Source organism: Cavia porcellus, unplaced genomic scaffold (assembly GCF_034190915.1).
Source record: "Cavia porcellus strain 051 isolate PalLab524CR breed Dunkin Hartley unplaced genomic scaffold, mCavPor4.1 scaffold_5, whole genome shotgun sequence".
In the NCBI taxonomy this organism is placed as follows: Eukaryota; Metazoa; Chordata; class Mammalia; order Rodentia; family Caviidae; genus Cavia; species Cavia porcellus.
Genome location: NW_026947488.1, coordinates 54,054,067 through 54,080,007, shown reverse-complemented (window position 1 = coordinate 54,080,007; position 25,941 = coordinate 54,054,067). Strand labels below are relative to the sequence as shown.

Sequence of the window (25,941 nt, the reverse complement as noted above, 5' to 3'; positions counted from 1 at the left end):
ACTGTATTCTTCCCCCCCCCCAAAGAAAGTAATAAGCACTAAGGAGTAATAAAATCCAAGATGTGTAAATTTTGTTGTAAAAAAGAGAGGGGAAAAAAAAAGAAGAAAAAGAGCTCTAACGGATATAACAGCAAGTGTGTTTGGGGGTGTTAAATAGCTGACTTTATCAATGTTTTTGGAACATTGAACACAGCTGTTTGCAGTCTCCCTGTTTGAATGTCCACCTTGTGTTCTTTGATACTGTGATTTGAGGAACTATGTTCAAGAAGATAGTGTGTAATCTACTAGCAGGTGATTTCTTACTGTTATGTTTTTTTGTTTTGTTTTGTTTTGTTTTGTTTGTTTTTTTTTTGTAGTTCTGTATTGCGTGTACCCTTACGCCGCTTTGGTTTGTTTTGTGTTTTTCTCTTTTTCCTCTTAAATTAAAAAAAAAAAAAAAAAAAAAAAAAAAAGACCATTGCCCTCAGAGCTCAAGGGCCCACCCAGAGCCCAGCCACACTAGACTGTCCTTGCATGGCAGGTTTAAGGCCTGCCTAGGACATGTCCAGTGACCTTCTCTGTAACCAGGAACACGGAAACTCAGCTGGTGGCTGGGGTGAGTCCCCGTGCCATCCCGAGCCTGGGACATTGTGTTAAGATCATTGCTCTCAGAGCTCAAGGACACACCCAGAGCCCAGCCATTCTAGACTCCCCTTGGGAGGTTTTGCAGCCTGAGTAGATTACCCCCATGATGTTCTTCAATTACAGGAGTGGAGAGCAGGTGAAGTGAGTTTCAGGGCATTGGTCTTTGCCTTGGGAGAGCTTTAGCCAATCATCCACAGTGGGTAGGTGCCTGCCCAGCTACCTGGAACACTGAAGGTAGCACAGGAGGGCCTGAGGGCCTGACTGGATCACACTCAGCAACCACCATTCAGACCCAGGAGCCTAGGGCATAGGAGATGATTTCCAACACATCCAGGGGAAGCTTTAGAGAAACACTTGAAACACAGAAATATAGGAACATGACAAAACGAAAGACCAAAATGCAATCTCAAACCTCCAGCCCATCCCAAGAAACCCTAGTAGCCATGTACATATAAGAAAATATATACCATACACATGAAATACCTGTAATAACAGCAACTGAAATAAAGAAGCAACTCCAGGAAGCTTTAAAGGAATTCAAACTAGAAATAATCTCCCAGGTAAAGAAGAAATGATAAAAGTACTGAAAAGAGCTGCTGAACACATCTAAAGAAGACACAGTTAAAAAATTAGAGGAACAAAACAAAAAGATAGAATCCCTGGATGAACAACTTAAGAAACAAACAGAATGCATGAATCAGGTTCAAAGAGATACACAGGAAATCAAAAATTACATTGAAAGTTGTCAAAACCACCTCAACGAAAGTGAAGATAGGATTTCAGACATCGAAGACAAAATTGCAGCTACTGAACAGGGAAGGAAAGATCTTTTTTTAAAAAAAACAAGGAATCAGGAAATAATAATTCAACACTTGCAAGATGATGCAAAGAAAAACAACATAAGATTAATAGGGAAAAATGAAAAAGAAGGGAACAGGACAAATGATATCAAAAGGCTATTCACAGAAGTCATAGGTGAAAATTTCCCAAAGATAGGAATAGAAACTGACATTGGGGTTAGTGAAGCATACAGAACTCCAAATAGACATAACCAAAATAAAACTACACCCAGGCATATAATAATCACCATCCCAGAAATCTAACATAAGAATAGAATACTAAAAGCTGTGACAGAGAAAAGACAGATCACCTATAAAGAAAAGCCTATAAGAATCACAGCAGACTTCTCAACACAAACAAGGAAGTCAACAAGAGAATGGAGTGAAGTATTTCGGAACCTAAAAGAAAATGATTTCCAACCTAGACGGATGTAAAACTGCAAAACTGTCCTTCAAAATGGATGGAGAAATAACATACTTCCATGACAAAGAACAGCTGAGGAACTTCATGATCACCAAACCAACCCTGCAAAGAATACTGAAAGACAGTTTAGATACACTTAGGAAAAAACCACTAAGCAAAGCAGACAAACAGAACAGAAAGATAAAGATGAAAGAGCAGAAAGATAACATGTCAACAATAAGCCAACACAAAACAGTTATAACCATTAATGTAAATGGACTAAATGCACCAATTAAAAGAAACAGACTGGCAGAATAGATCAAGAAACAAAATTCAACCATATGCTGTCTACAACAAACTCATCTAACCCAAAAGGATACTAACAAACTGAAAGTCAAAGGATGGAAAACAATATATCATGTATGAAGAACCCCAAAAGAAGTGGCGGTAGATATTCTGTTTGCAAACAATGTGAACTTCAAACCAATAACGATCAGAAGAGTTAAAGAAGGTCATTATTTACTGGTTAGGGGAAAACTTAAAGGGGAAGAGATAACTATCTTAAATATATATGCACCAAGTTCCAGAGCACCCAGTTGTATAAAACAAGTAATAGCAGAAATGAAAAATCAAACTACCAGTAACACAATTATAACAGGAGACCTTAATACACCATTGACACCAAAGGACAGATCAACCAAACAGAAAATAAGCAAAGAAATAACAAAACTGAATCACACCTATGAACAAATGGACTTGATAGACATATACAGAGTGCTCCACACAACAACATAAGAATACACATTCTTTTCAGCAGTACATGGGTCATCCTCTAAAATAGATCATCTATTAGCTCACAGAGCATATTTAAATAAGTGCAAAAGAGTTGAAATAATCCCTTGCATGGTATTAGATCATAGTGCCATGAAATAAGAAATTAATGATATAAGATACTGCAAAAATCTCCAAAATTCATGGAAACTGAATAACTCACTCTTGAGTAATCAGGGGACACAGGGGAAATTAAAGAAGAAATTAAACAATACCTACAAGCAAATGAAAAAACAAATACAACTTATTGGAATCTGTGGGATGCAATGAAAGCTGTTCTCAGAGGAAAATTTATTGCACTGAGTTCCCACATCAGGAAAACAGAAAGAAAACAAATAAACTGATGTTACACCTAAGATCTAGAAAGATCTAGAAAAAGATGAGCAAGTCAAGCCAAAAGCCAAAAGAGAGGAAATTATAAAAATCAGAAGAGAAATTAATGCAATACTGACTAAGAAAACAATCCAAAGAATCAATGAATAAGTCGGTTCTTTAAAAGAATAAATAAAATTGATAAGCCCCTAGCCAACCTTATTTTAAAAAGGGGTAGAAAAGGTTCAAATTCGTGCAATAAGGAATGAAAAAGGCGAAATCACTACAGACTCTATAGAAATACAGAAGATCATGAACACCTATTTCGAAAACTTCTACTCTCATAGATTTGATAACACAGAAGAAATAGATTCCTAGAAACATATGAAGTACCAAAGCTGGATCAAGAAGATGTAAAATTGGTGAATAACCCAATTTCTATTAATGAAATTAAAAACGTAAGTCCTTACCTACACAGAAGAGGCCAGGCCCAAATGGATTCACTGCAGAATTCTATAAGAAGTACAAAGAAGACTTGATGCCGACACTCTTCAAACTGTTCAATGAAATTGAAAGGGAAGCAGTCCTTCCTAAGTCATTCCTGGAAGCAAATATTACTCCAGTACTAAAACCAGAGAAAGAACCAATAAAAAAGAGAACTATAGACCAATCTCCCTAATAAACACAGATGCAAAAATCCTCAATAAAATATTGGCAAACAATGCAGCAAATCATCAAGAAGATGACCAACTGGGATTCATCCCAGGTATGGAGGGATGGTTCAACATACGTAAAGCAATAAATGTAATTCACCATATAAATAAAATCAAAAGTAAGAATCACTAGATCATTTCTGTAGATGGATAAAAGCTTTTTTTAAAAAATTTTATTTAAAAGCAAAAAGAGTAAAAACAAAACAAAACAAAGTGGTGTAAGGGTACAAGTAACATAGAACTACAAAAAATAAAGTAAGAAACCACCAGTTAATAGATTACATATTATCATCTTAGAGATAGTTGCTAAAATCACAGTATCAAAGCATACAAAGTGGACATTCTAACAGTGAGACTGCAAACAGTTGTGTTCAATGATCCAGCCAAAAACATTAATATGGTCAGCTATTTAACACCCCTAAACACACTTGCTGTTGTATCCTTTAAAGCACTTTTTCCCCTCACTTTTTTACAACAAAATTTACATATTTTGGATTTTATTACTCCTTAGTTCTTATTACTTGTTTTTGGGAGAGAATAAAGTCAAATATGGCAAAAAAAAGCTTTCAGTCAAAACAAAGGAAAGACAAAGCACATGATGTAAAACAGAGTACAAGGTTATCAACAATGGTTATCAACAATGTCTCTTGTTTCCTTAAAAAGAACTGTCTATCTCATTAGATATTATAAAGTTGAACAAATCAGTAGAGAACAAGACCAATAAAACTTAAACATTGTAAACATTACAGGACATCCAAAGGAGACAATAGTCAAACCAGAATGGGCATCTTAGTGAATCTTATTGCCTTCAAAGTAGTTGCCTGTACCCTCAAACTTGATACTATCATACAGAATGGGACAGAGTCTATTCAGTCAAAACAAGATAGTGGGAGTATTACAGGACTTCAAAATAAGTTAATAGGAAATCAAAAAAACTTACTATTATATACCCTGCTAATTTTTAAAATTTTTTCTCTTAATTAAAAAAACCATAAAAAATAACTAAATAATTTTTTTAATAAATAAGAGAGAGATTGAGATAAAACAGGACATAACAATATAACAATACAGGTCAAAGCATGACTGTTTCAACAACCTAGTGCTTCACCACCAAATAACCCGACTTAATAGTAGTTAGCATAGTGTCTGTCTTTTTCCTTGAAATATTTGAATAAAACTTCATATAATATAGCTTCAAATATTTCCATATCGAGAAGCCCAGAATAAAGCCTTTCCAATTAATAAGTGAAAACTTTATAAGGCTTCAAGGCCACATAATGGGGAATCATGATTATCACAAATTTTTATATATTTGAATCATTACTTATATTAGGGAAACTATTGGTATTCACACATGCGAGATTGATTTATTTCACTTATGAGTACGGTCTCAGGCTGCGCCCATTTATTGATAAATATCTCAATGTGATCCTTCTTTATAGCTGAGTAATACTCCATTGTATAGAAATACCACCACTTTTTCATCCATTCCTCAGTTGATGGACACTTGGGTTGTTTCCATGATCTGGCGATTACGAACTGTGCTGCTATAAACATAGGTACACATATATCACTGTGGTATGATGCTTTCAGTTCTTCTGGGAATATGCCTAGAAGTGGAATAGCTGGAATAAATGGGACTTCCAATGGCAGCTTTTTGAGAAATCTCCAGACTGACCTCCACAAAGGTTGCCTCAGTATACACTCCCACCAACAGTGTAGGAGAGTTCCTTTTTCCCCAAAGCCTCTCCAGCATTTGTTGTTGTTGGTTTTCTTGATCCTGGCCATTTTTTCAGGAGTGAGATGGTATCTCACTGTGGTTTTAATTTGCATTTCTCTAATGACCAATGATGATGAACATTTTTTCATGTATTTATTTGCCATTTGTATTTCTTCATCTCAGAAGTGCGTATTCATCTCAGATGCCCATTTTTGGATCGGATCTTTGAATTTTGGGGGTCTGAGTTTTTTAATTTCTTTATATTTTTTAGACAAGAGTCCCTTGTCTGAGAGAGAGTTCACTAAAATCTTTTCCCAGTTTGTGAATTTTCTTTTTAATATGTTGGAGATTTCTTTTGACATACAGAAACTTTTTAATAAGAAGTACTCCCAGTTATTGATTCTGGAAAGTATTTCCCGTGGGGATTGAGTCCTGTTCATGAGTTCTCTACCTACTCCTATGTGTTCAAGGTTTCTATCCAATTTGTCTTCCAATAGATTTAGTGTTTCTGTTTTAATGTTCAGATCTTTGAACCATTTAGATTTTAATTTAGTACATGGTGATAGATATGGGTCTAGCTTTAGTTTTCAGCAAACGGAGAGCGAGTTTTTCCAGCACCATTTATTAAAGAGACTGTCGTTCTTCCAGTGAATGTGCTTGGCTCCTTTATCAAAGATAAGGTGGTTGAGTGTGTTTGTAGTTGTGGTTGTATCTTCTAATCTATTCCACTGATCTTCAGCTCTGTTTTGATTCCAATACCATGTTGATTTTACTACTGTTGCTTTGTAGTATAACTTCAAGTCAGGGATTGTGATGCCTCCTGCTTTGCCTTTGCTGCTTAGAATTGCCTTTGCTATTCTAGGTCACTTATGGTTCCAGATGAATTTTAGGAGTGATTTCTCTAGATCTATAAGGTACCTTGATGGTATTTTTTATTGGTATTGCATTGAATGTGTATAACAGTTTTGGGAGAATGGCCATTTTCACAATGTTTGTTCTTCCTATCCATGAGCAAGGGATGTCTTTCCATTTTATGAGATTATCTTCAATTTCTTTTTTCAGGGTATTATAATTTTCCCTGTATAGGTTTTTCACTTCTTTTGTAAGAGTAATTCCTAAATATTTCTTTTTTTTTTTTTTTGCTTACTAATGTGAAGAGTGTGGTTTCTCTTATTTCCCTCTCTGTGATTTTGTTGTTCGTGAATAGGAATGCTATTGATTTCTAAGTATTGATTTTGTATCCCGCTACATTACTGAATTTATTTATTGTATCTAAGAGTCTTTCAATGGAGTTTAGGGGGTCTTCTATGTAGAGTATCATATCATCTGCAAACAAAGATAATTTAACTTCTTCTTTTCCTAACTTTACCCCTTTTATTGCTCTCTCTTGCCTAATTGCTCTGGCTAGTACTTCCAGTACTGTATTAAGTAGGAGTAGTGATAAAGGACATCCTTGTCTTTGCCTGATTTTAAAGTAAAGGCTTTCAATTTTTGGCCATTTAGTATGATGCTGGATGTTGGTTTGTCATAAATGGCCTTTATTATATTGAGATAAAGACCATCTATTCCAATTTTCTGTAAAGTTCTTATCATGAATGAATGTTGGACCTTATCGAAGGCTTTTTCTGCATCCATAGAAATGATCATGTGATTCTTATTTTGGGCTTTATTAATACGGTGGATTACATTTATTGATTTACATATGTTGAAACATCCTTGCATTCCTGGGATGAATCCCACTTGGTCATGGTGTATAATCTTCTTGATGATTTGCTGCATCCTATTTGCCAATATTTTATTGAGGATTTTTGCATCTGTGTTCATTAGGGAGATCGGTCTATAGTTCTCTTTTTTAGTTGGGTCTTTCTCAGGTTTTGGTACTAGAGTCATATTTGCTTCCAGGAATGACTTAGGAAGGATTGTTTCCCTTTCAGTTTCACTGAATAGTTTGAGGAGTGTCGGCATTAGGTCTTCTTTGTATTTCTTGTAGAATTCTGCAGTGAATCCATCTGGGCCTGGGCTCTTCTTTGTAGGTAAGGACTTAATTACATTTTCAATTTCATTAACAGAGATTGGGTTATTCAACAGTTTTGCATCCTCTTGATCTAGCTTTGGTACTTCATATGTTTCTAAGAATCTTTCTCTTTCTTCTGTGTTATCAAACTTTTGAGAGTAGAGGTTTTCGAAATAGGTGTTGATGATCTTCTGTATTTCTATTGGATCTGTAGTGATTTCACCTTTTTCATTTCTTATTGCATGAATTTGAGCTTTTTCTTCTCTTTTTTTAAAATAAGGTTGGCTAGGGGCTTATTGATTTTATTTATTCTTTCAAAGAACCAACTCTTGATTCGTTGATTCTTTGGATTGTTTTCTTAGTCTCTATTGCATTGATTTCTGCTCTGAGTTTTATAATTTCCTCTCTTCTTTTGGCTTTGGGCTTGACTTGCTCTTCTTTTTCTAACTGAGGTTTGGCAACAAGTTATTTATTTGTATTCGTTCTGTTTTCCTGATGTGGGAACTCAGTGCAATAAATTTTCCTCTGAGGACGGCTTTCATTGCATCCCACAAATTCCAGTAATTTGTATCTGCATTTTCATTTTCCCTTAGGTATTGTTTAATTTCTTCTTTAATTTCTTCTGTGACCCACTGATTACTCAAGAGTGTGTTACTCAGTTTCCATGTGTTTGCAGGATTTTTGCAGTATCTCTTATCATTAATTTCTAATTTCAGAGCGCTATGATCCGATAACATGCAAGGGATGATTTCAACTCTTTTGCATTTGTTTAAATATGTTCTGTGAGCTAATGTATGGTGTATTTTAGAGAATGATCCATGTACTGCTGAGAAGAATGTGTATTCTGATGTTGTTGGGAGGAATATTCCGTATATTGTCTATCAAATCCATTTGTTCACAGGTGTATTCAGTTCTGTTATTTCTTTGCTCATTTTCTGTCTGGTTGATCTGTCCCTTGGTGTCAATGGCATATTAAGGTTTCCTGTTACCATTGTGTTACTGATAATTTGAGTTTTCATTTATGTTAATAGTTGTTTTATATAACTGGGTGCTCTGGAGTTTAGTGCATATATATTTAAGATAGTTATCTCTTCCGCTTGGAGTTTTCTCCTTAGGAGTATGTAGTGACCTTCTTTGTCCTTTATGGTTTTTGTTGGTTTAAAGTTCACGTTGTCTGGAAACAGAATGGCTACTCCTGCTTTTTTTTGGATTCCTGCTGCATGAAGTATTGTTTTCCATCCTTTGACTTTCAGTCTGTGAGCATCCTTCTGGGTTAGATGGGTTTCCTGTAAACAGCATTTGGTTGGATTTTGTTTCTTGATCCATTCTGCTAGTTTGTTTCTTTTGATTGGTGCATTGAGACCATTTACATTAATGGTTATTACTATTAAATGCTGGTTTATTGTTGACATGTTATCTCTCTGCTGTTGCATCTTTTTCTGTTCTGTTTCATTATCTGCTTTGCTTAGTTGTTTTTTCCTTTGTGTAACTAAACTGTCTGTCAGTATTTCTTGCAGGGTTGGTTTGGTGTTCATGAAGTTCTTCAGCTGTTCTTTGTCATGGAAATACCATATTTTACCATCAATTTTGAATGACAGTTTTTCAGGATACATCAGTCTAGTTTGGAAATTATTTTGCTTTAGGATCTGGAATACTTCACTCCATGCTCTTCTTGACTTAACTGTTTGTGCTGAGAAGTCTGCTGTGATTCTGATAGGTTTTCCTTTATAAGTGATCTGTCTTTTCTCTCTGACAGCTTTTAATAATCTATTCTTGTGTTGGATTTCTGGGATGGTGATTATTATATGTCTGGGTGTAGTTTCATTTTGGTTATGACTATTTGGAGTTCTATATGCTTCACTGATCCTGGTATTGGCTTCTGATCTCATGCTTGGGAAATTTTCAGCTATTACTTCTCATTTTTTTCAGTTTGAAACCATATTTTATTTTTAATGTGGCTAGAAATATCCAATGACTATATTTTTAAGCAGAAAATGCCTTTTCCTTTTCCTTCTTATAGCATTAGTAGCAAAAAAAACATTGTTTTAGAAATGATATTGAATCTTTATAAAGACTGTGTTTTGTATTTAAGGAACATTAAAATCTAGAAGCACAGGATACATTTTCAGATGAGGCACTTCATGTTCACCCATTTATGGTAGTATCTGAGGTGTCAGCATATAGTTAGGTCATATATAGTAAGGAGTCCAGGAACAAAGGAGTCTTGAGTTAAGCACAGCACACAACGAAATGTTCAAACAGCACACACATGAACAAAAAGAACACAGGCAAGCTCAACTCCAGTATTATATGGTGTTTCTAAAGATTGTGAAAGCATGCTCCATTAGCACACAGATTTCCTCATTTATGTGAGGTGAATTTTTCTCTTTGTGTACAGCAAAGGGTTAGAACCAGAATAAACATGATTTCATAAGTGTACTAATTTAGAAATGTACATTATGAAATTTATCATTTTCTTTACTCTTACAGGGAAAGGAGGGAGAGCAGGTGTTGGGGATGGTTTTTAGTACTTAAGAGCTGAAAAGAAGAAATTCTTCATAGTGCCAACAACTCCATAGCAAATAACTGTGGTTTTCATCTTTTATAATTTATCTTTCATCAAGCAGTTACTTCCTGTATGTGTAGCAACTAATTCAAATTATATGCTCTTCAGAATACAAAAATGAGTACTTTAGGATATACTCTAACTACACATATGTATTTCTCAAGTTAAAGATCAAATGCCAGAGGGAATCCCTCCTTTCAATGTCTTGATATGACAAGATTTTTCCAGACCTAAGTATGAGACTTAAATAAGCAATTTCAAGACCAAGGAAAGAAACCACAGCTGTTACAGGTATCACCTGACATGTATTATGTACTAAATTAAGCCCAGCATTAAATATGCTTACACAATTATGCTGGGAATGGTCGTAACAATGACACTAGTGAAAAAAACATTACCTGTAGCTTCAGAAGATTAAAGGGGAAAATACAAGCAGAAAGCAAATAGAATTGGTCATTTTCTGATGAGGAAAGGTATTTCTGAGAAGATATACAAAAAGAAACATACTCCTATATTTTCCCTAGTGGAAATAATATGAAACATTTATTTGGTATTTTGGACAAGAACGGAGCTAAACAGCCCAATTCCACTGTGACTTAGAAAAAAGATCACCCCTTCAGCACAGTATACGATTTAACTGCAAACTGTACAAGGGTACATATTATATAAAACACTGTGTAAGACTGCTGCTGCCCTACCAGTACTTCCAGTCCTTAGCAAGATCAGATTCAAATACTGGTGGTCCCAATAGTTATACTGAAATAAATCATCTTTAAAAAAAAACTGTTAAAAAGCCAAATCAAAATGCCTTAGTATCCATATATCCAACTTAAACTTTATCTTCCTAAATGAGATTTGCTACCCACACAAACAAGACAACTTTATTCATTCATACTAAAGCCGTAAATCTTCACACTGAAGTATCTTCCTTGCCCAGTAATTCAAAGGAAAAACCTAAAATGACTAATAAAAAAAAAAAATTTAGGGGTTACGAGGCCCTTTGAATGTTTTAAATATTTTTTATGGTTTAGAAAGTGTTTAAAGTTTGTAATTCCTAGTAGGAAAACATTATCTGAATGAATTGCTAATGGTAAGCCATTGTAAAACACCTCAACTCCATTTTGTGCAGAGGGGAAGGGATTATCTTTGAAGCACCCCAGCTCTCCTGATGAGGTCAGAGGTACACTGGTTTGTATTATTGCGAACATCCATTAAGTGATCTAGGTTGTTTTTTCTTGAGAAAGGGCTTTGTTAGATGAGCATTATGCTTGACCTCCAAATTTGGCTGACAATTTACTGATGAGATTCATAACCTTTGGATTACTCTGGTATTTTGACATATTTTCAGGATTCTGGGCCACATCCAGGAAGGCCACCATAACTTCTGGATCCTGCATGGCTGCAAGGACCTCTGGATCACTGAGAATCGCATTGAGCCCAGGCATTCCTGCCATGCCTGCTCCCATTCCAGGCATCCCTCCTGGGAAATTACCAGGCATTCCCCCAGGAAAGGCATCTGGAAAAGAGCCATACTGAGCTCCTGATTGTCGTCTGGCTTCTTCCTCCTTCTGGGCCTTCTCATGCTCTTCTCGAGCCTTCTTAACCCTTTCTATTCTTTCTTTGATCTCTCGTTCTTCACATTTTTGCTCATACTTCCTTCAATGTTCAGCAATTTTCTGGGCCCTTGGCTGAACTTCTTTCAGCACTGCACTTGCATCCTCATCATAATCCAGCTTACAAGCAAGGGCAAGATCATGGGCTGCTTCTTCCCAATGGCCCAGAAGTCTGTGTGCTTTCCCTCGCCACTTGTATGGTTGGGCTGAATCAGGATTTATTTCAATGGCTCTGTCACAATCTCAAATGGCAGCATTTAGCTTTTGCAATTTGATGAAGACACTGGCTCTCTTGGCATACAGAATGGCCAAGCGAGGATTCAGCTTGATGGCATCTGTGAACAAGTCAATGGCTTTCTGTAGTTCCCCATCATTTAGAGCATCAATGGCAGCCCCTTTCTTTTCATTCACCTGATCCATCATCTCCTCAGTTATCTCTACATTTTCATCTCCCATTTCTTGAGGGCTATCAGTGTCCGGTTCAATTACACCTTCATTGTCAATCTCTAGATCACTTTCCTCACTTGATGGCTGATCTGTCTTTATGTTTTCCTCCGTCTTCGGACTATCCATTTCTTCTTCCTTGATATTTTCTTCTGATTTAGCTTTATGAGTAGCAGGTGGTACTTTACCCCCCATGCTCTCCACCCACTCCCTCAGGAAGCACATCTCCTCGGTGTGCAGGACGCTCAGATCTTGCTTACACATTTTCACGAAGGCCCGAAGCTCCTTTACTTTGCAGGGATCCATGATAGGCACACCGTGGGCGAATACTATGGAGGTTGCAGCCCTATCCCTATTTCTTCTCTAAATATCCTCTTGACATCCTTTATGTTGTCTCCTTCTTTTTCATTAGTCCCTATCATTCTTATGTTATTTTTCTTTTCATCGTCTTGCAGTTGTTGAATTGCTGTTTCCTCATTCCTTGTCATTTTTAAAAGATCTTTCCTTTCCTGTTCACTAGCCGTAATCCTGTCTTCAAGGTCTGAAATTCTATCTTCACTTTCATTAAGGCGGTTTTTACAACTTTCAGTGGAGTTTTTTATTTCCTGTATATCTCTGTGCATCTGCATTATGTATTTTGTTTGTTTCTTATATTGCTCATCTAGGGATTCTATCTTTTTGTTTAGTTCCTCCAATTTTTTAACTGTGTTTTCTTTAGATATACTCAGAATCTCTTTCATTTCTTTTATCATTTCTTCTTTTACCTGGAAGATTATTTCGATTTTGAATTCCTTTAAAGCTTCCTGGAGTTGCTTGTTAATTTCAGTAGCTATTGTGTCCGACATTTGAGGTGAATGGCATATATTTTCTTCTATATACATTGGTCCTAGGGTTTCTGGAGATGGACTTGAGGTTTGAGGTTGTAATTTTGTCTTTTGCTTTGTCATTTTCCTATATTTCTGTGTTTCAAGTGTTATTTGAAAGCTTCCTCAGGGTCTGTAAGAAATCCCCTTCTATGTTTGCAGCTCCTGAGACTCTGGCACCCCGGTTTACCCCAAACCACTGGGCCTGCAGAACAAATGGCCCTCTTCTGCCTGCTTAGAACTCCATAGTTCCAGATAAGCTGGGCTTCAGGGACACTGTGCGCCCACCTGCTTGTTGGAAGATCCACAGCTCTCCAAGCGCAGCCGGGATGGGGAGGCGCATGTAGACGCCTCAAACCCACCTCTCCACTTTTCTGCACCCAGAAGCCTGGAGGGACCTGAACAGTCTGAGCTTTGGGCAGAGTGCGCTGAGCACTCACCACAGGCTGCGGGGCCTCTGGAACCTGCGATCCTCCCCTGCCCGCTGAGACATCCCCGGTCCTCCAGACACACGGAGAGGCGGATGCAGGCGCCCCAGATCCGCCCAGCCCCTCCTCTGCACACCGATGGCGAGGTGTGGGAGTCTCAAACAGGCTGGGCTCAGGGGATAGCGGCGCCCGCCCACCCGTTGGAAGCTCCACAGTTCTCCAAGTGCAGCCGGGATGGGGTGGCGCATGTAGAGGCCTCAAACTCACTTCTCCACTTCACTGCACCTGGAAGCCTGGAGGGTCCCGAACAGTCTGGGCTTTGGGCAGAGTGCGCTGAGCACTTACAACAGGCCACGGGGCCTTGGAACCTGCGATCCTCCCCTGCTTGCTGAGATATCCATTAGTCCTCCAGATACACGGGGAGGCTGATGCAGGTGCCCCAGATCCGCCTAGCCCCTCCTCTGCACACCGATGGTGAGGCGCCCTGGGCTCTGGGGATAGCGTGCGCCCGCCTACTTGTTGGAAACTCCACATTTCTCCAAGCGCCAAAAAAGCTTTTGATAACGTCCAACATTCATTTATGATAATAACCTTACAGAAAATTAGAATAGGTGGTCTTTACCTCAATATAATAAAGACCATCTATGACAAACCAACAGCCAGTATCATATTAAACAGCCAAAAATTGAAGGCCTTTACTTTAAAATCAGGCACAAGACAAGGATGTCTCTTATCACAGCTTCTTTTTAATAGAGTACTGGAAATATTAGCCAGAGCAATTAGACAAGAGAGAGAAATAAAAGGCGTTAAGATAGGAAAAAAAGAAGTTAAGCTATCATTATTTGCAGATGACATGATACTCTACATAGAAGACCCCTAAAACTCCATTGAAAGACTCTTAGGTATAATAAATAAATTCAGCAAGGTAGCTGGATAAGAAATTGATACTCAAAAATCAATAGCATTCCTATACACTAACAACAAGATCACAGAGAGAGAAATAAAAGTAGCCACACCCTTCAATAAAAAGTGAAATATTTAGGAATTACTCTCACGAAAGAAGTGAAGGACCTATACAAAGAAAATTATAATACACTGAAAAAAGAAATTGAAGAGGATCTCAGAAAGTGGAAAGACATTCGTTGCTCATGGATAGGAAAAATAAATATTGTGAAAACGGCCATTCTCCCTAAACTATTATACAGATTCAAAGCAATCCCCCCAAAAAATACCATCAACATACCTCATAGATCTAGACAAATTAATCCTTGTGAGAAGAGACCTAGAATAGCAAAGACAATTCTAAGCAGCGAAAGCAAGGCAGGAGGCATGACAATCCCTGACTTGAAGTTATACTACACTATAAAGCTACTGTAATAAAATCAACATGGAACTGGAATCAAAAGAGAGCTGAAGATCAATGGAATAGATTGGAAGATAGAACCACAACTACAAACACATTCAACCACCTTATCTTTGATAAATGGGCCAAGCATGTTCACTGGAAGAAGGACTATTTCTTTAATAAATGGTGTTGGAAAAACTGGCTCTCCATATTCCAAAAACTAAAACTAGACCCATGACTATTACCATGTACTAAATTAAAATCTAAATGGATCAAAGATCTCAATAGTAAAACAGAAACACAATCTATTAGAAGACAAATTGGGTAAAAACGCTGAAGACATAGGGGTAGGTAGAGAATTCTTGAACAGGACTCAAACCGCACGGGAAACACTTCCCAGAATCAACAACTGGAATCACATCTTATTAAAAAGTTTCTGCATGTCAAAAAAAATTTCCAGCATAGTGAAAGGAAAACCCACAAACTCAGAAAAAATCTTAGTGAACTGTCCCTCAGACAAAGGACTTCTGTCTAAAACATATAAAGAATTTAATACAATCAGACCCCCAAAATTCAAAGATCCAATCCAAAAATGGGCATCTTAGATGAATACACACTTCTCAGATGAAGAAATACAAACGGCAAATAGATACATGAAAAAATGTTCATCATCATTACTCATTAGAGTAATGCAAATTAAAACCACACTGAGATTCCATCTCACTCCTGAAATAATGGCCAGGATGAAGAAAACCACCACAAAAATGCACGAGAGGCTGTGGGGAAAAGGAACTCTCCTGTACTGTTGGTGGGAGTGTAGACTGGTACAACCATTATGGAGGACAGTCTGGAGATTTCTCAGAAAGCTGGGATTGGAAGTCCCATTTGTTCTAGCTATTCTCCTTCTAGGCATATTCTCAGAAGAACTGAAAGCATCATAGCACAGTGATATATGTACACCCATATAGCAGCACAATTTGTAATAGTCAGATCTTGGAAACAACCTAAGTGTCTTTCAACTGAGGAATGGATAAAAAAGTTGTGGTATTTTTACACAATTGAGTACTACTCAGCTACAAAGAATGATCACATTGAAATATTTATAAATAATTGGGTGCAGCTTGAGACCATACTCATAAGTGAAATAAATCAAACTCACATTTATAAATACCGAATAGTTTCCCTAGTGTAAGAAATGATAAGAATACATAAAAGTATGTGGTAATCATGATTCCCAATTATACTGGTTTGAAGCCATACAGTGTTTTCACTCATTAATTGGAATGGTTTTAATCTGAGTTTTTTATTTTATTGTCTGTGATAGTACAAATAGCTTTTGAAGAAAACAAGACATCGTAATACCTAGTGCTGATTTATATCATCTTGTTTTGAAGTCCCACCAAACTGTTGTTCTTCTGTCTCCGTTGGTTTTATCATCTTGTATCTTACTGAATTTTATTATGTGATAGTATAAACAAAAATTTTATAGGCAAATAGATAATATAGAAACCATTGTTCGTTTTCCGTTAGCTGGTTCTAAATACCGTGTAATACTTTCATCCTCTTGAATGGTTTCACACTGCCTTGATATGTTTGAAACCATAGTATACAAAGTTATACTCAAATATTTCAAGGAAAGAGACACTATGGTAACTACTACTAAGTCGGGTTATCTTGTGATGAAGTACTAGCTTGCTGAAATTGTTATACTTTGACCTGTATTGTTATCTTGTTATGTCTTCTTTTATCTCAATCTCCCCCCATTAAAAAAATTATTTATTTATTTATTTTAATTAAGGGAAAAAATTTTTAAAAATTAGCAGGATATATTATAGTAACTTTTTTGATTTCCTATTAACTTGATTTGAAGCCCTGTATTGCTCCCACCATCTTGTTTTGACTAATTTTACTCTGTTCTGTTCTGTTTAATAGTATCAAGTTTGAGGGCATAGGCAACTACTTCGAAGGCATTAAGATTCACTATGATGCCCATTCTGGTTTGACTGTTACCTTTTTTTTTGAAGTCCTGTAATGTCTCCAATGTTTAGGTTTTATTGGTCTTGTTATGTACTGTTTTGTTCAATTTTATTATACCTAATGATACAGGCAATTCTTTTTAAGGTAGCAAGAGGCATTATGATAACCATTGTTGATTACCTTGTATTCTGTTTTTACATCATGTACTATATCCATCCTTTGTTTTGACTGACTGTGTTGTTTTGTCATATTTGGTTTTATTCTCTTCCAAAAAAAAAGTAATAAGAACTATGGAAGTAACAAAACCCAAAATGTGTAAATGGTTGTTGTAAAAAAGAGAGGGAAGGGGGCTGGCGGTTTAGCTCAGCGGCATAAGCGCCTGCCTTGAAAGCAGGCAGTCGTGAGTTCAATCCCCAGTACTGATAAAAAGGAAAAAGACAAAAAAAAAAAAAAGAGGAAAAAAAAAGTGCTCTAAAGGACACAACTGCAAGTGTTTTTAGGTGTGTTAAGATAGATGACCATATTACTTAGTTTTTGTTGGATCACTGAACACAACTGTTTGCAGTCTCACTGAATGTCCACTTTGTATGCTTTAATTCTGTAACTTGAACAATTATTTCTAAGATGACAATATGTAATCTATTAACTAGTGATTTCTTACTGTTTTTTTTGAAATTTTGTATTACTTGCACCCTTATACTGTTTTGTTTTGCTTTGTTCTCCTTTAAATAAAATTTTTAAAAAAGATGTAGTAGTTTTATACAATGGAGTACTACTCAGCTAGAAAGAATGATCACATTGAGATATTTATAAGTAAATGGATGCAACTTGAGACCATGCTCATAAGTGAAATAAATCAACTCACACGGATAAATAACATATTGTCGAGTGTGGCCCACTGCAGCACGTCCAGGGGGAGAATTAGCAGTGTCTCCTGAGATCCAAGCCATGTTGGAACTTAGGACTCTGGAAAGCCAAGCCAGCACCTCCCCTCCCTGGTAATCGGCGGTAGTGTGGCCCACTGTAGCCCTTCCAGGGGGAGAACTAGCAGTGTCTCCTGAGATCCAAGCCATGTTGGAACTTAGGACTCTGGGAAGCCAAGCCAGCACCTCCCCTCCCTGGTAAGCGGTGGTAGTGTGGCCCACTGCAGCCCTTCCAGGGGGAGAACTAGTAGTGTATCCTGAGATCCATGCCATGTTGGAACTTAGGACTCTGGGAAGCCAAGCCAGCACCTCCCCTCCCTGGTAAGCGGTGGTAGTGTGGCCCACTGCAGCCCTTCCAGGGGGAGAACTAGTAGTCTATCCTGAGATCCATGCCATGTTGGAACTTAGGACTCTGGGAAGCCAAGCCAGCACCTCCCCTCCCTGGTAATCGGCGGTAGTGTGGGTCACTGCAGCCCTTCCAAGGGGAGAACTAGCAGTGTATCCTGAGATCCACGCCATGTTGGAACTTAGGACTCTGGGAAGCCAAGCCAGCACCTCCCCTCCCTGGTAAGCGGAGGCAGGATGGCAGACTGCAGCCCTTCCAGGGGGAGAACTAGCAGTGTCTCCTGAGATTCACGCCATGTTGGAACTTAGGTCTCTGGGAAGCCAAGCCAGCACCTCCCCTCTCTGGTAAGCTGAGGCAGGGTGGCAGACTGCAGCCCTTTCAGAGGGAGAACTAGCAGTGTCTCCTGAAATCCACGCCATGTTGGAACTGAGGACGCTGTGAAAACAAATGACCATTCTGCCTCCTTGCTTAGCAATAGTGAACCTACTGCTACATGGCCTACAGTCAATTATCCTACTTCCCATATCCTCCTTCTTTTCTTCCTCCCCGCCCATTAGCAAGTGGGAACCAGAAATCTGAGCATCTCCTGGGAGATTGACCATAGCAAATAAGGGGGACTTCCTTCTACCATTTCTTTGAAGGCAAATATTTTTATTACTGTTTTGCTCTTTTCTGATTAATGGTACTGCTCTATTCAATATTCTGTTTTGATAAGTTCTATAGTGTTCTATATTTCATCTCATTTTGATATACGGGATTGAAAGAACAACTATTATAAAGATAACAAAATATAATGTGATACCTTTAACTGTTATCCCGGTAACCTGCTGTGAAATTCTGTACCAATCTCACTGTACGATCTTAGTTGGCTTTATTCTGACTTGTTCTGTTGTATACTTTCAAAATAAAAATTAAAATAAATAAAATAACATATTGTCTCCCTAGTGTAAGAAATGGTAAGAGTATGTAAGATACAAGATTCTCAATTAACCCTGTGAAAGGCTAAGTATCTGCTCAAAGGGCAAAAAAATCATATATCAGGGAAAAAGAGGGAAAAAGGAAGGGAAATGAAAAAAATCTAAATTTGTATAAACACATTTAAGTTAGCTAAGATGATTGTGCTATAAATACTATTAATTCTTGGAACAAAAGAGTTAACATTCATAGGATTGAATCAATTTTGCATGTTTGTATCTGGTGATCTGAGGAACTCTTTTGAAGATCACTATGTAAAATCACACCCTTAGATATGTTCCTACCACCTTGTTTTGAAGGCCTACCTCGTCACTGTTTTGGGCTCTTTGCTATTGTTATTTGTCTCTTTTGTTTCTTGTTTCTCTAGTAATTTGTTTTGTTTTGTTTACCTTCTAATATAGAGGTAAGGTATATTATTCTTCTTAATGATAAGAATACATGTAAAGGCTTATACTTGCCTAGAACTCCTCCCTAAACAGTTTACAAGAATCGACTGCATTATGTGTGATGAAAGGAACCTCTATTTTGAAGAAAAAGAGACATTATGGTATCCATTGCTGATTTCCTACTGTCATGCTGTGAAATCCAGTAATGCTTTTATTCTTTGTTTATAGTGGTTTTAGTCTGTTTTATATTATTTAATTTCAACATACAAGAAGGTATGGACAGCTATTTTGAAGAGAACAAGAGACATTATGGAGGCCTTTGTTGATTTTTCTACGGTCTGGTTTTGAAGGCCTGTAATGCTTTCATTATTCTGTTTTGATCCATTTTATACTATTTTGTTTTGTATGAATTCATTGTGTGTAAAGATATAGACAACTATCTAGAAGAAACAAGAGACATCATGGTAGCTACTATAATCTCCTGTTGCTTTGCTTTGAAATATGTGTCACTTACATTGATTTCTTCTGATCTGCTTTGTTCTGTTTTGTTTTACTCCCTTTAAAATAAAAAACAACATTACAACTATAGGTTCCATTTGACCCAGGTAGTCCCCTTCTAGGTATTTTCCGAAGTTACCACAGCAATATATGCACACCCATGTTTATAGCAGCATAGTTTATGATAGCTGAATCTTGGAAACACACCATATGCCTACACAGATGAATGGATTTAAGAATGTGGTTTTACAAAAAATAAAGTGCTACTTACCATAAAGAAGGATAAACAAGATATTTTTAGGTAAACAGATGCACTTACACATAATTTTAAGTGACATAAATCAGACACAGATGCATAAATATCAATTGTTTCTCTCGCATTAGAAACCCAAAGGTTGAATAAGAATTATAATGGAGGACAGATACTGGGATTTAGGAAGAAAATGGTCACATGGGAAGGAGAACAAACAAAGGGGAGGGAAAGGGAAGGAAGGGAACAGAGATTTTAAAAAACATTGAAAGGAAAGCAATGCAAATAAAGTTTTGTAAATGGAGAGGAAAAGAATGACTGAAGAATGTCTGTCTCTGTTTGCCTCTTTTTCTTCCATAATATATTTCTGCACTATTGTGACAACAGGGGGAAAAAAACCGCTGAGAGCAAAAGCAATGATCACAGAGAACTACTACATATGTTATCACACTTATATGGTTAGGCACTATCAAATTTCATGAACACAAAAACAATCTTTAATCCCTGAAATTTTGGCACCAATAGAAAAAAATTTTTTAAAAAGAGATAAAGTTTAAGAAGACATACTATGATGAATTGTTATAACAGAAAGAAGATGCCAATTAACTGGTAATAATGGCTATAAAAGATAAGCCCTGCTATCATAAAATGTGGAAGAGGAAAGAAACAGAAAAAGAAAAAAGGCAGAGAGAAAGAGAGAGACAGAGAGAGGCAATCCCAACTTAAATACCATTAGCATACCTCACAGATTTAGAGAAAATATTCCTAAAATTTATTTGAAAACAGAAGAGACCTAAAATAGCAAAAGCATTTCTGGACAACAAAGACAAAGCAGGAGGCATCAAAATCCTGACTTGAAATTATAAAATAAAGCTACTAGGATAAAATCAGCATGCTACTGGCAAAAACACAAATCTGAGGATCAATGGAACAGATCAGAATTATAAACACATTCAGCCACCCTATCCTTTGACAAAGGGGCAAACTATGTTCACTGTGAGAAATGTGGCCTCTTTAATAAACAGTACTGGGAGACTGGGGATTTAGCTCAGCGGCATAAGTGCCTGCCTTGCAAGCAGGCAGTCGTGAGTTTGATCCCCGATACCAATAAAAAGGAAAAAGATAAAAATAAAATAAAATAAATAGTACTGGAAAAACTGGCTTTATACATGCTGAAGACTAAAATTAGACCCACGTCTATCACCATGAACTAAAGTCAAAATGGATCAATCATCTAAATATTAAAACAAATACAAAATCTACTGGAAGAGAAAGTAGATAAAAATCTTGAAGACAGAGGGGTAGGCAGAGAGCTCTTGAACAACACCCCAGTGACGTAGGAAACACTTAAAGGAATAAACAATTGGGATCTCATTTGATTAAAAAGTTTTTATACATCAAAAGAAATACTCAACAGAGAGAAGAGAAAACCGAGAGTGGGAACACATTTTAGCCCACTGTCTTTCAAGACAAAGAACTTCTATCTAGAGCATATATAGAATTTTTAAAAATTGGTCCCCAAAATTCAAAGATCCAACCCCAAATTGGGCATTTGATATGAATACACAATTCTCAGGTGAAGAAATACAAATGTCAAACAAATGTATGAAAAAATGTTCTACACTATTGGTCATTCGAGAAATGCAAACTAAAACAACACTGAGATTCCATTTCACACAGAAAAAAATAGCAACCATCAAGAAATTAATCAACAAATGCTGGCAGGGGTATGGGAGAAAAGGCACCCTTCTCCACTGTTGGTGGGAGTGTAGACTGGTACAACCACTATGGAAATCAGTGTGGAGATTCCGCAAAAAACGAGTATTAGAGGTTCCATTCAACCCAGCTATTGCACTTCTGGCTATTTTCCCAGAACAATTAAAAACATCATACCACAGCAATATACATGCGCCCACATTTATAGTAGCACAAATTGTAATAGCTAAATTTTGGAAACAACCGAAGTGCCCATCAATGGAGGAACAGATTAAGAAGATGTGGTGTTTTTATACAATGGAGCACTACTCTGCTACAAAGAAGGATAAACTTGAGGCTTTTATAAGTAAATGGATGCAACTAGAGACCATATTAAAAGTGAAATCAAACTCACACATGTAAACACTGTATTGCCTCCCTAGTGTAAGAAACTGAAAAAGTAAATAAGATCCAAAATCTACAATAGATATTGTGAAAGGAAAACAAACTGCTCAAAAGGAAAGAACTGAGATGGGGGAAAGGAGAAAAGGAAAGGAAAAGAAATATGTGTATGTGTGTATGTGTATTCAAAGATAGCCAAGACAGTTACACTACTGATTTAGTTCACTGAAAAAAAATGGTTTATGGTTATATTGTTTGATCAGTTATATATGCCTATATCTTACAATTTGAGCAACTACTTTGAACATAACACAATATATTAACCACTGTTAATTTTCTATTATCTTTTTTGAAATTCTGCATTATTATTTATATTGAGTTTTTTCTCTTTAAAATAAAAAAGAGAAGGAAATTAAATCAATGAGCAGCCAACCTCTGCATTGAAAGAGACTAAAAGAAGTATTAGAAATGGCAAGAGGGATAAGAATGAGGAGAAGTAGCAGCAGCAATAGGAAAAGAAGAAATATCTGACACACAAGGGTGCCATTCAGTAGAAATGGAAGCTTCAAGTTCATCAGGACAGACCTAGGTAGAGTTCCCTACCTAGTAGGGGTATATGCTAGTAGTTGGTATATGCTTATATTAGAAAAATAAGCATATACCAAGGAATTCATGATTACTAAAGTCATAACTACATAAGAAACTTAAAAGTAATCATACATGTATATAAGAGGAAGACTATATAAGTAAGGAAGAAATAGGTGAGACTCAAATTTTAGAAAAACAACAAATATGTATCAGCACATATATTTTTATGATAACTCTGAATGTAACTGGTCTTTATTCTCCAATTAAAAGGCAAAGAACTGCCATTTAGATTGGAAAACAAGAACCAGCACTTAGCTGCAAGAAACACAACTCACCAAAATGGACAAACTCTGGGAGACTGAAGCAAGAGGATTCTAAATTCAAGGTCAACCTGGGAAATTCAGTGACTTATCAAGACCCTGTCCCAAAATTAAAAAATGGTGGGAGATATAACTCACTGTAAAGGGCCTAGTCCCCAGTATCACCAAAAAAAAAAAGAAGACATACAGACAAATTGAACGGGTGGGAAATGACATTTCATGCACCTGGAATGCAAAAGCAAGCAGAGGCAGCTATAATCATAGCTCATAAAGAAGTCTTCAAAATAAAACTAGAAAAGAAAAGCACCACACATCAGCAAAAGACAGACTTCTCCACGAAGGTACAGAAATTTTAAATATATTCAGCATTCCTTCATGATAAAAGCCCTGAATAAACGAAGTATAGGTTTATTCCTCTAGATTATAAGGCTACATCCAACAAACAGAGAACCAAGATTATACTTAATGGAGAAAATCTGAAAGCATTTCCTCTAAAATCAGTAATTAGACAAGGATTTCCACTCTCATCTTTCCTATTGAATACAATACTGGAGATTTAGCCAGATTACACTGAGGTCAGTGTCAAAACTATAATAAGAGTTGATGCCAGAAACCATATCCTCAGCAATACCTTATCAAAAAATAAGAGAACATAAAAAATGGGTCCACCAGCTGCTAAATGACACAAAAATGACTAATCTAAAATTAATGAAAAATCAGCGTAAGTGACATTTAAAAAAACTTTATTTACACAAATAATACCAAAAAATCCCAAATATGGTAAAAGCTTTTACCATTCTGCTAAGCAAGGCATATAGAATCCCTGGTTGCCACAATCACAAAAGAACAAGCAAGAGTATAGAATAAGAGTATAGAACAAGAATAGTAAAAGCTGCAAGAGATTAAAGAAATCCAAATGCTTCAAGAGGCAAAACGATTTGCAGACTTCTTTACAAAAACTCTAAAGACAAGGACACATCATGGCCAAAATCAAAGATGTCTAACAAAAGAAATTCAACTGACTGTTTGAGAAAAGCAAGAAATTATATAAAAAGGAAAACTATTATAATAACAGCAGACTTCTCAACACAAACTTTACAGGCCAGAAGAAACTAAAAGGGAAGTGTTTCAAGCCCTTAAAAAAGCAACTTCCAACCAAGACTGATACACCCTGCAAAAATATCTTTAAAAACTGATGGGAGCTCTTTCTATGACAAAGAAAACCCTGGAAAATCATGACCAACAAACCAATAACTATAAAATTTTTCAAGGATATCTGTGAAAAAGATAATGAAGCCAACAATGAAAAAAAGTCGAATGTAAGGAATACATTAACTGGAGGTTTAGCAGTTATGCAGAAAGGGTAAAAAAGTAATCAACAAAATAAAGCAGTGACAAGAATATCAGTATTTTTCAGCAGTAACTCTCAATGTGATTGTTCACAACTCCCCAATCAAAAAACACAAATTAACAGAATGGAGTGAAAAAAAAAATCAAAGCTCAGCAATATACTGTATAAAAGAATCAAATTTAACACAAACAAATACTGTTTTTTACAAAACAGTATTTCATGCAACACAAGTCCAAAAAACAAATAGGAGTAGCTATATCTTGTTTTCAGACAAGCTGTACTTCAAGCCAAAACTGATCAGAAGAGGCAGAGAAGATCACTACATATTGGTTAAGGTAACAATGCAACAAAAAGAGGTAACATTCATAAATCGACACATAGATAGATACATTGATTAATACACATTTGCATCAAATACCAATGTCTCCAACTCCGTAAAATAAACATTAAGTAATGGCCATAAAGGAACAGATAAATATCAACACAATTAAAAATGGAGGACCTTGGGGGTAGTCCCAAAGATGGCGGATAGATAACAGCAAGCAACAGAGGCTCTCTGAGATAGTCAACTTAGATTACAAAAATAATACAGCATGGGGAGTCCCAAACAGAGGGAGATGCACCTTCAGTCCCGGTGATACATTTGTAACAGCTACAGTCTCAGTGCTGCCGCCTGAACTCCCTGCTTGGACTCTTTCCACTGCTGTGCTTGAACTGGCACAGCCAGGATAGCCCACCAATCTCAACTCACTGGAAAGGTGTTTGCACCGAGGGCGGGAGTTGGTAAACTGAATTGAGAGCAGAGCTGGCAGGGAACCCTGCATTGACCTGCAGTGAGTGAGAGAAATAAAAACTCTTCCATAGGGAAGGGGGAGTTCCAACAGACGACATTTGGGACAGACAGGGCAGATAGGCTAGAACAAGGAGCAGTGGTGACTTCAGCCGGCTACTCCCTTTTAAAGCAGGATTGGTGGGGTGCACTCAACCTGGGTAACGCCTGGACTAAGACCCAACAGGATGGTCCAAATCAAGTCCCTATGCCTGGTAGTGCACTCTAACGCAGTGAAGCCTTCAGCAGGCTGACTGACCTGGTCAGGGGGCATCATAGGCTGCCCGGGCCTATGTCTCCCTAGTACATTGCAGTAGGCGGGAACACCTAGCCAGCGCAATTCAAACAAACTGTAACCAACAAAGAAGCTGGGCCTTCTATATACGCTTGTATGAAAGGAACAAAGTATGGAAAGAGGAAGCAACAAGAAAGGGTCCTCAGTCTCCACTCCTGAGAACACTGATCCAGGAAAAGTAAATGGAAAGGAAAATGAGGACAGCAAACATGCAATATCAGACAAGGCACCAACAGACATAAAATGATAGCTTGGGGACCTCACAGACAAGTTCAAAAGTGAAGTATTTAACCAAGTAAAGCAAGATATAAGTAGAATTGTTAAAGAAATGCTAAGCACTTCCCATGAAAAAACAGATAGTGGAAGAACAAAAAAAAAAGGGGGGGGGGAA

The 25,941-nt window shown here is 37.0% G+C and overlaps 2 protein-coding genes across 13 annotated transcripts in view; both read right to left on the bottom strand.

Moving 5' to 3' along the window:
• The window catches only part of Dock3 (dedicator of cytokinesis 3), a 707,026-nt gene that overhangs the window by 413,833 nt on the left and 267,252 nt on the right, over positions 1-25,941 (bottom strand). The window lies entirely within an intron of this gene.
• LOC134476085 (putative protein FAM10A5) lies at positions 9,376-12,415 on the bottom strand. The gene has a single exon (XM_063248925.1). It carries the CDS (start codon positions 12,383-12,385, stop codon positions 11,879-11,881), a length of 507 nt encoding a protein of 168 aa, XP_063104995.1. The 5' UTR covers positions 12,386-12,415; the 3' UTR covers positions 9,376-11,878.

What these genes read in the sequence shown, in the direction of transcription:
- LOC134476085 (XM_063248925.1), bottom strand. Translation starts at nt 12,385, where the DNA reads ATGGATCCCTGCAAAGTAAAGGAGCTTCGGGCCTTCGTGAAAATGTGT.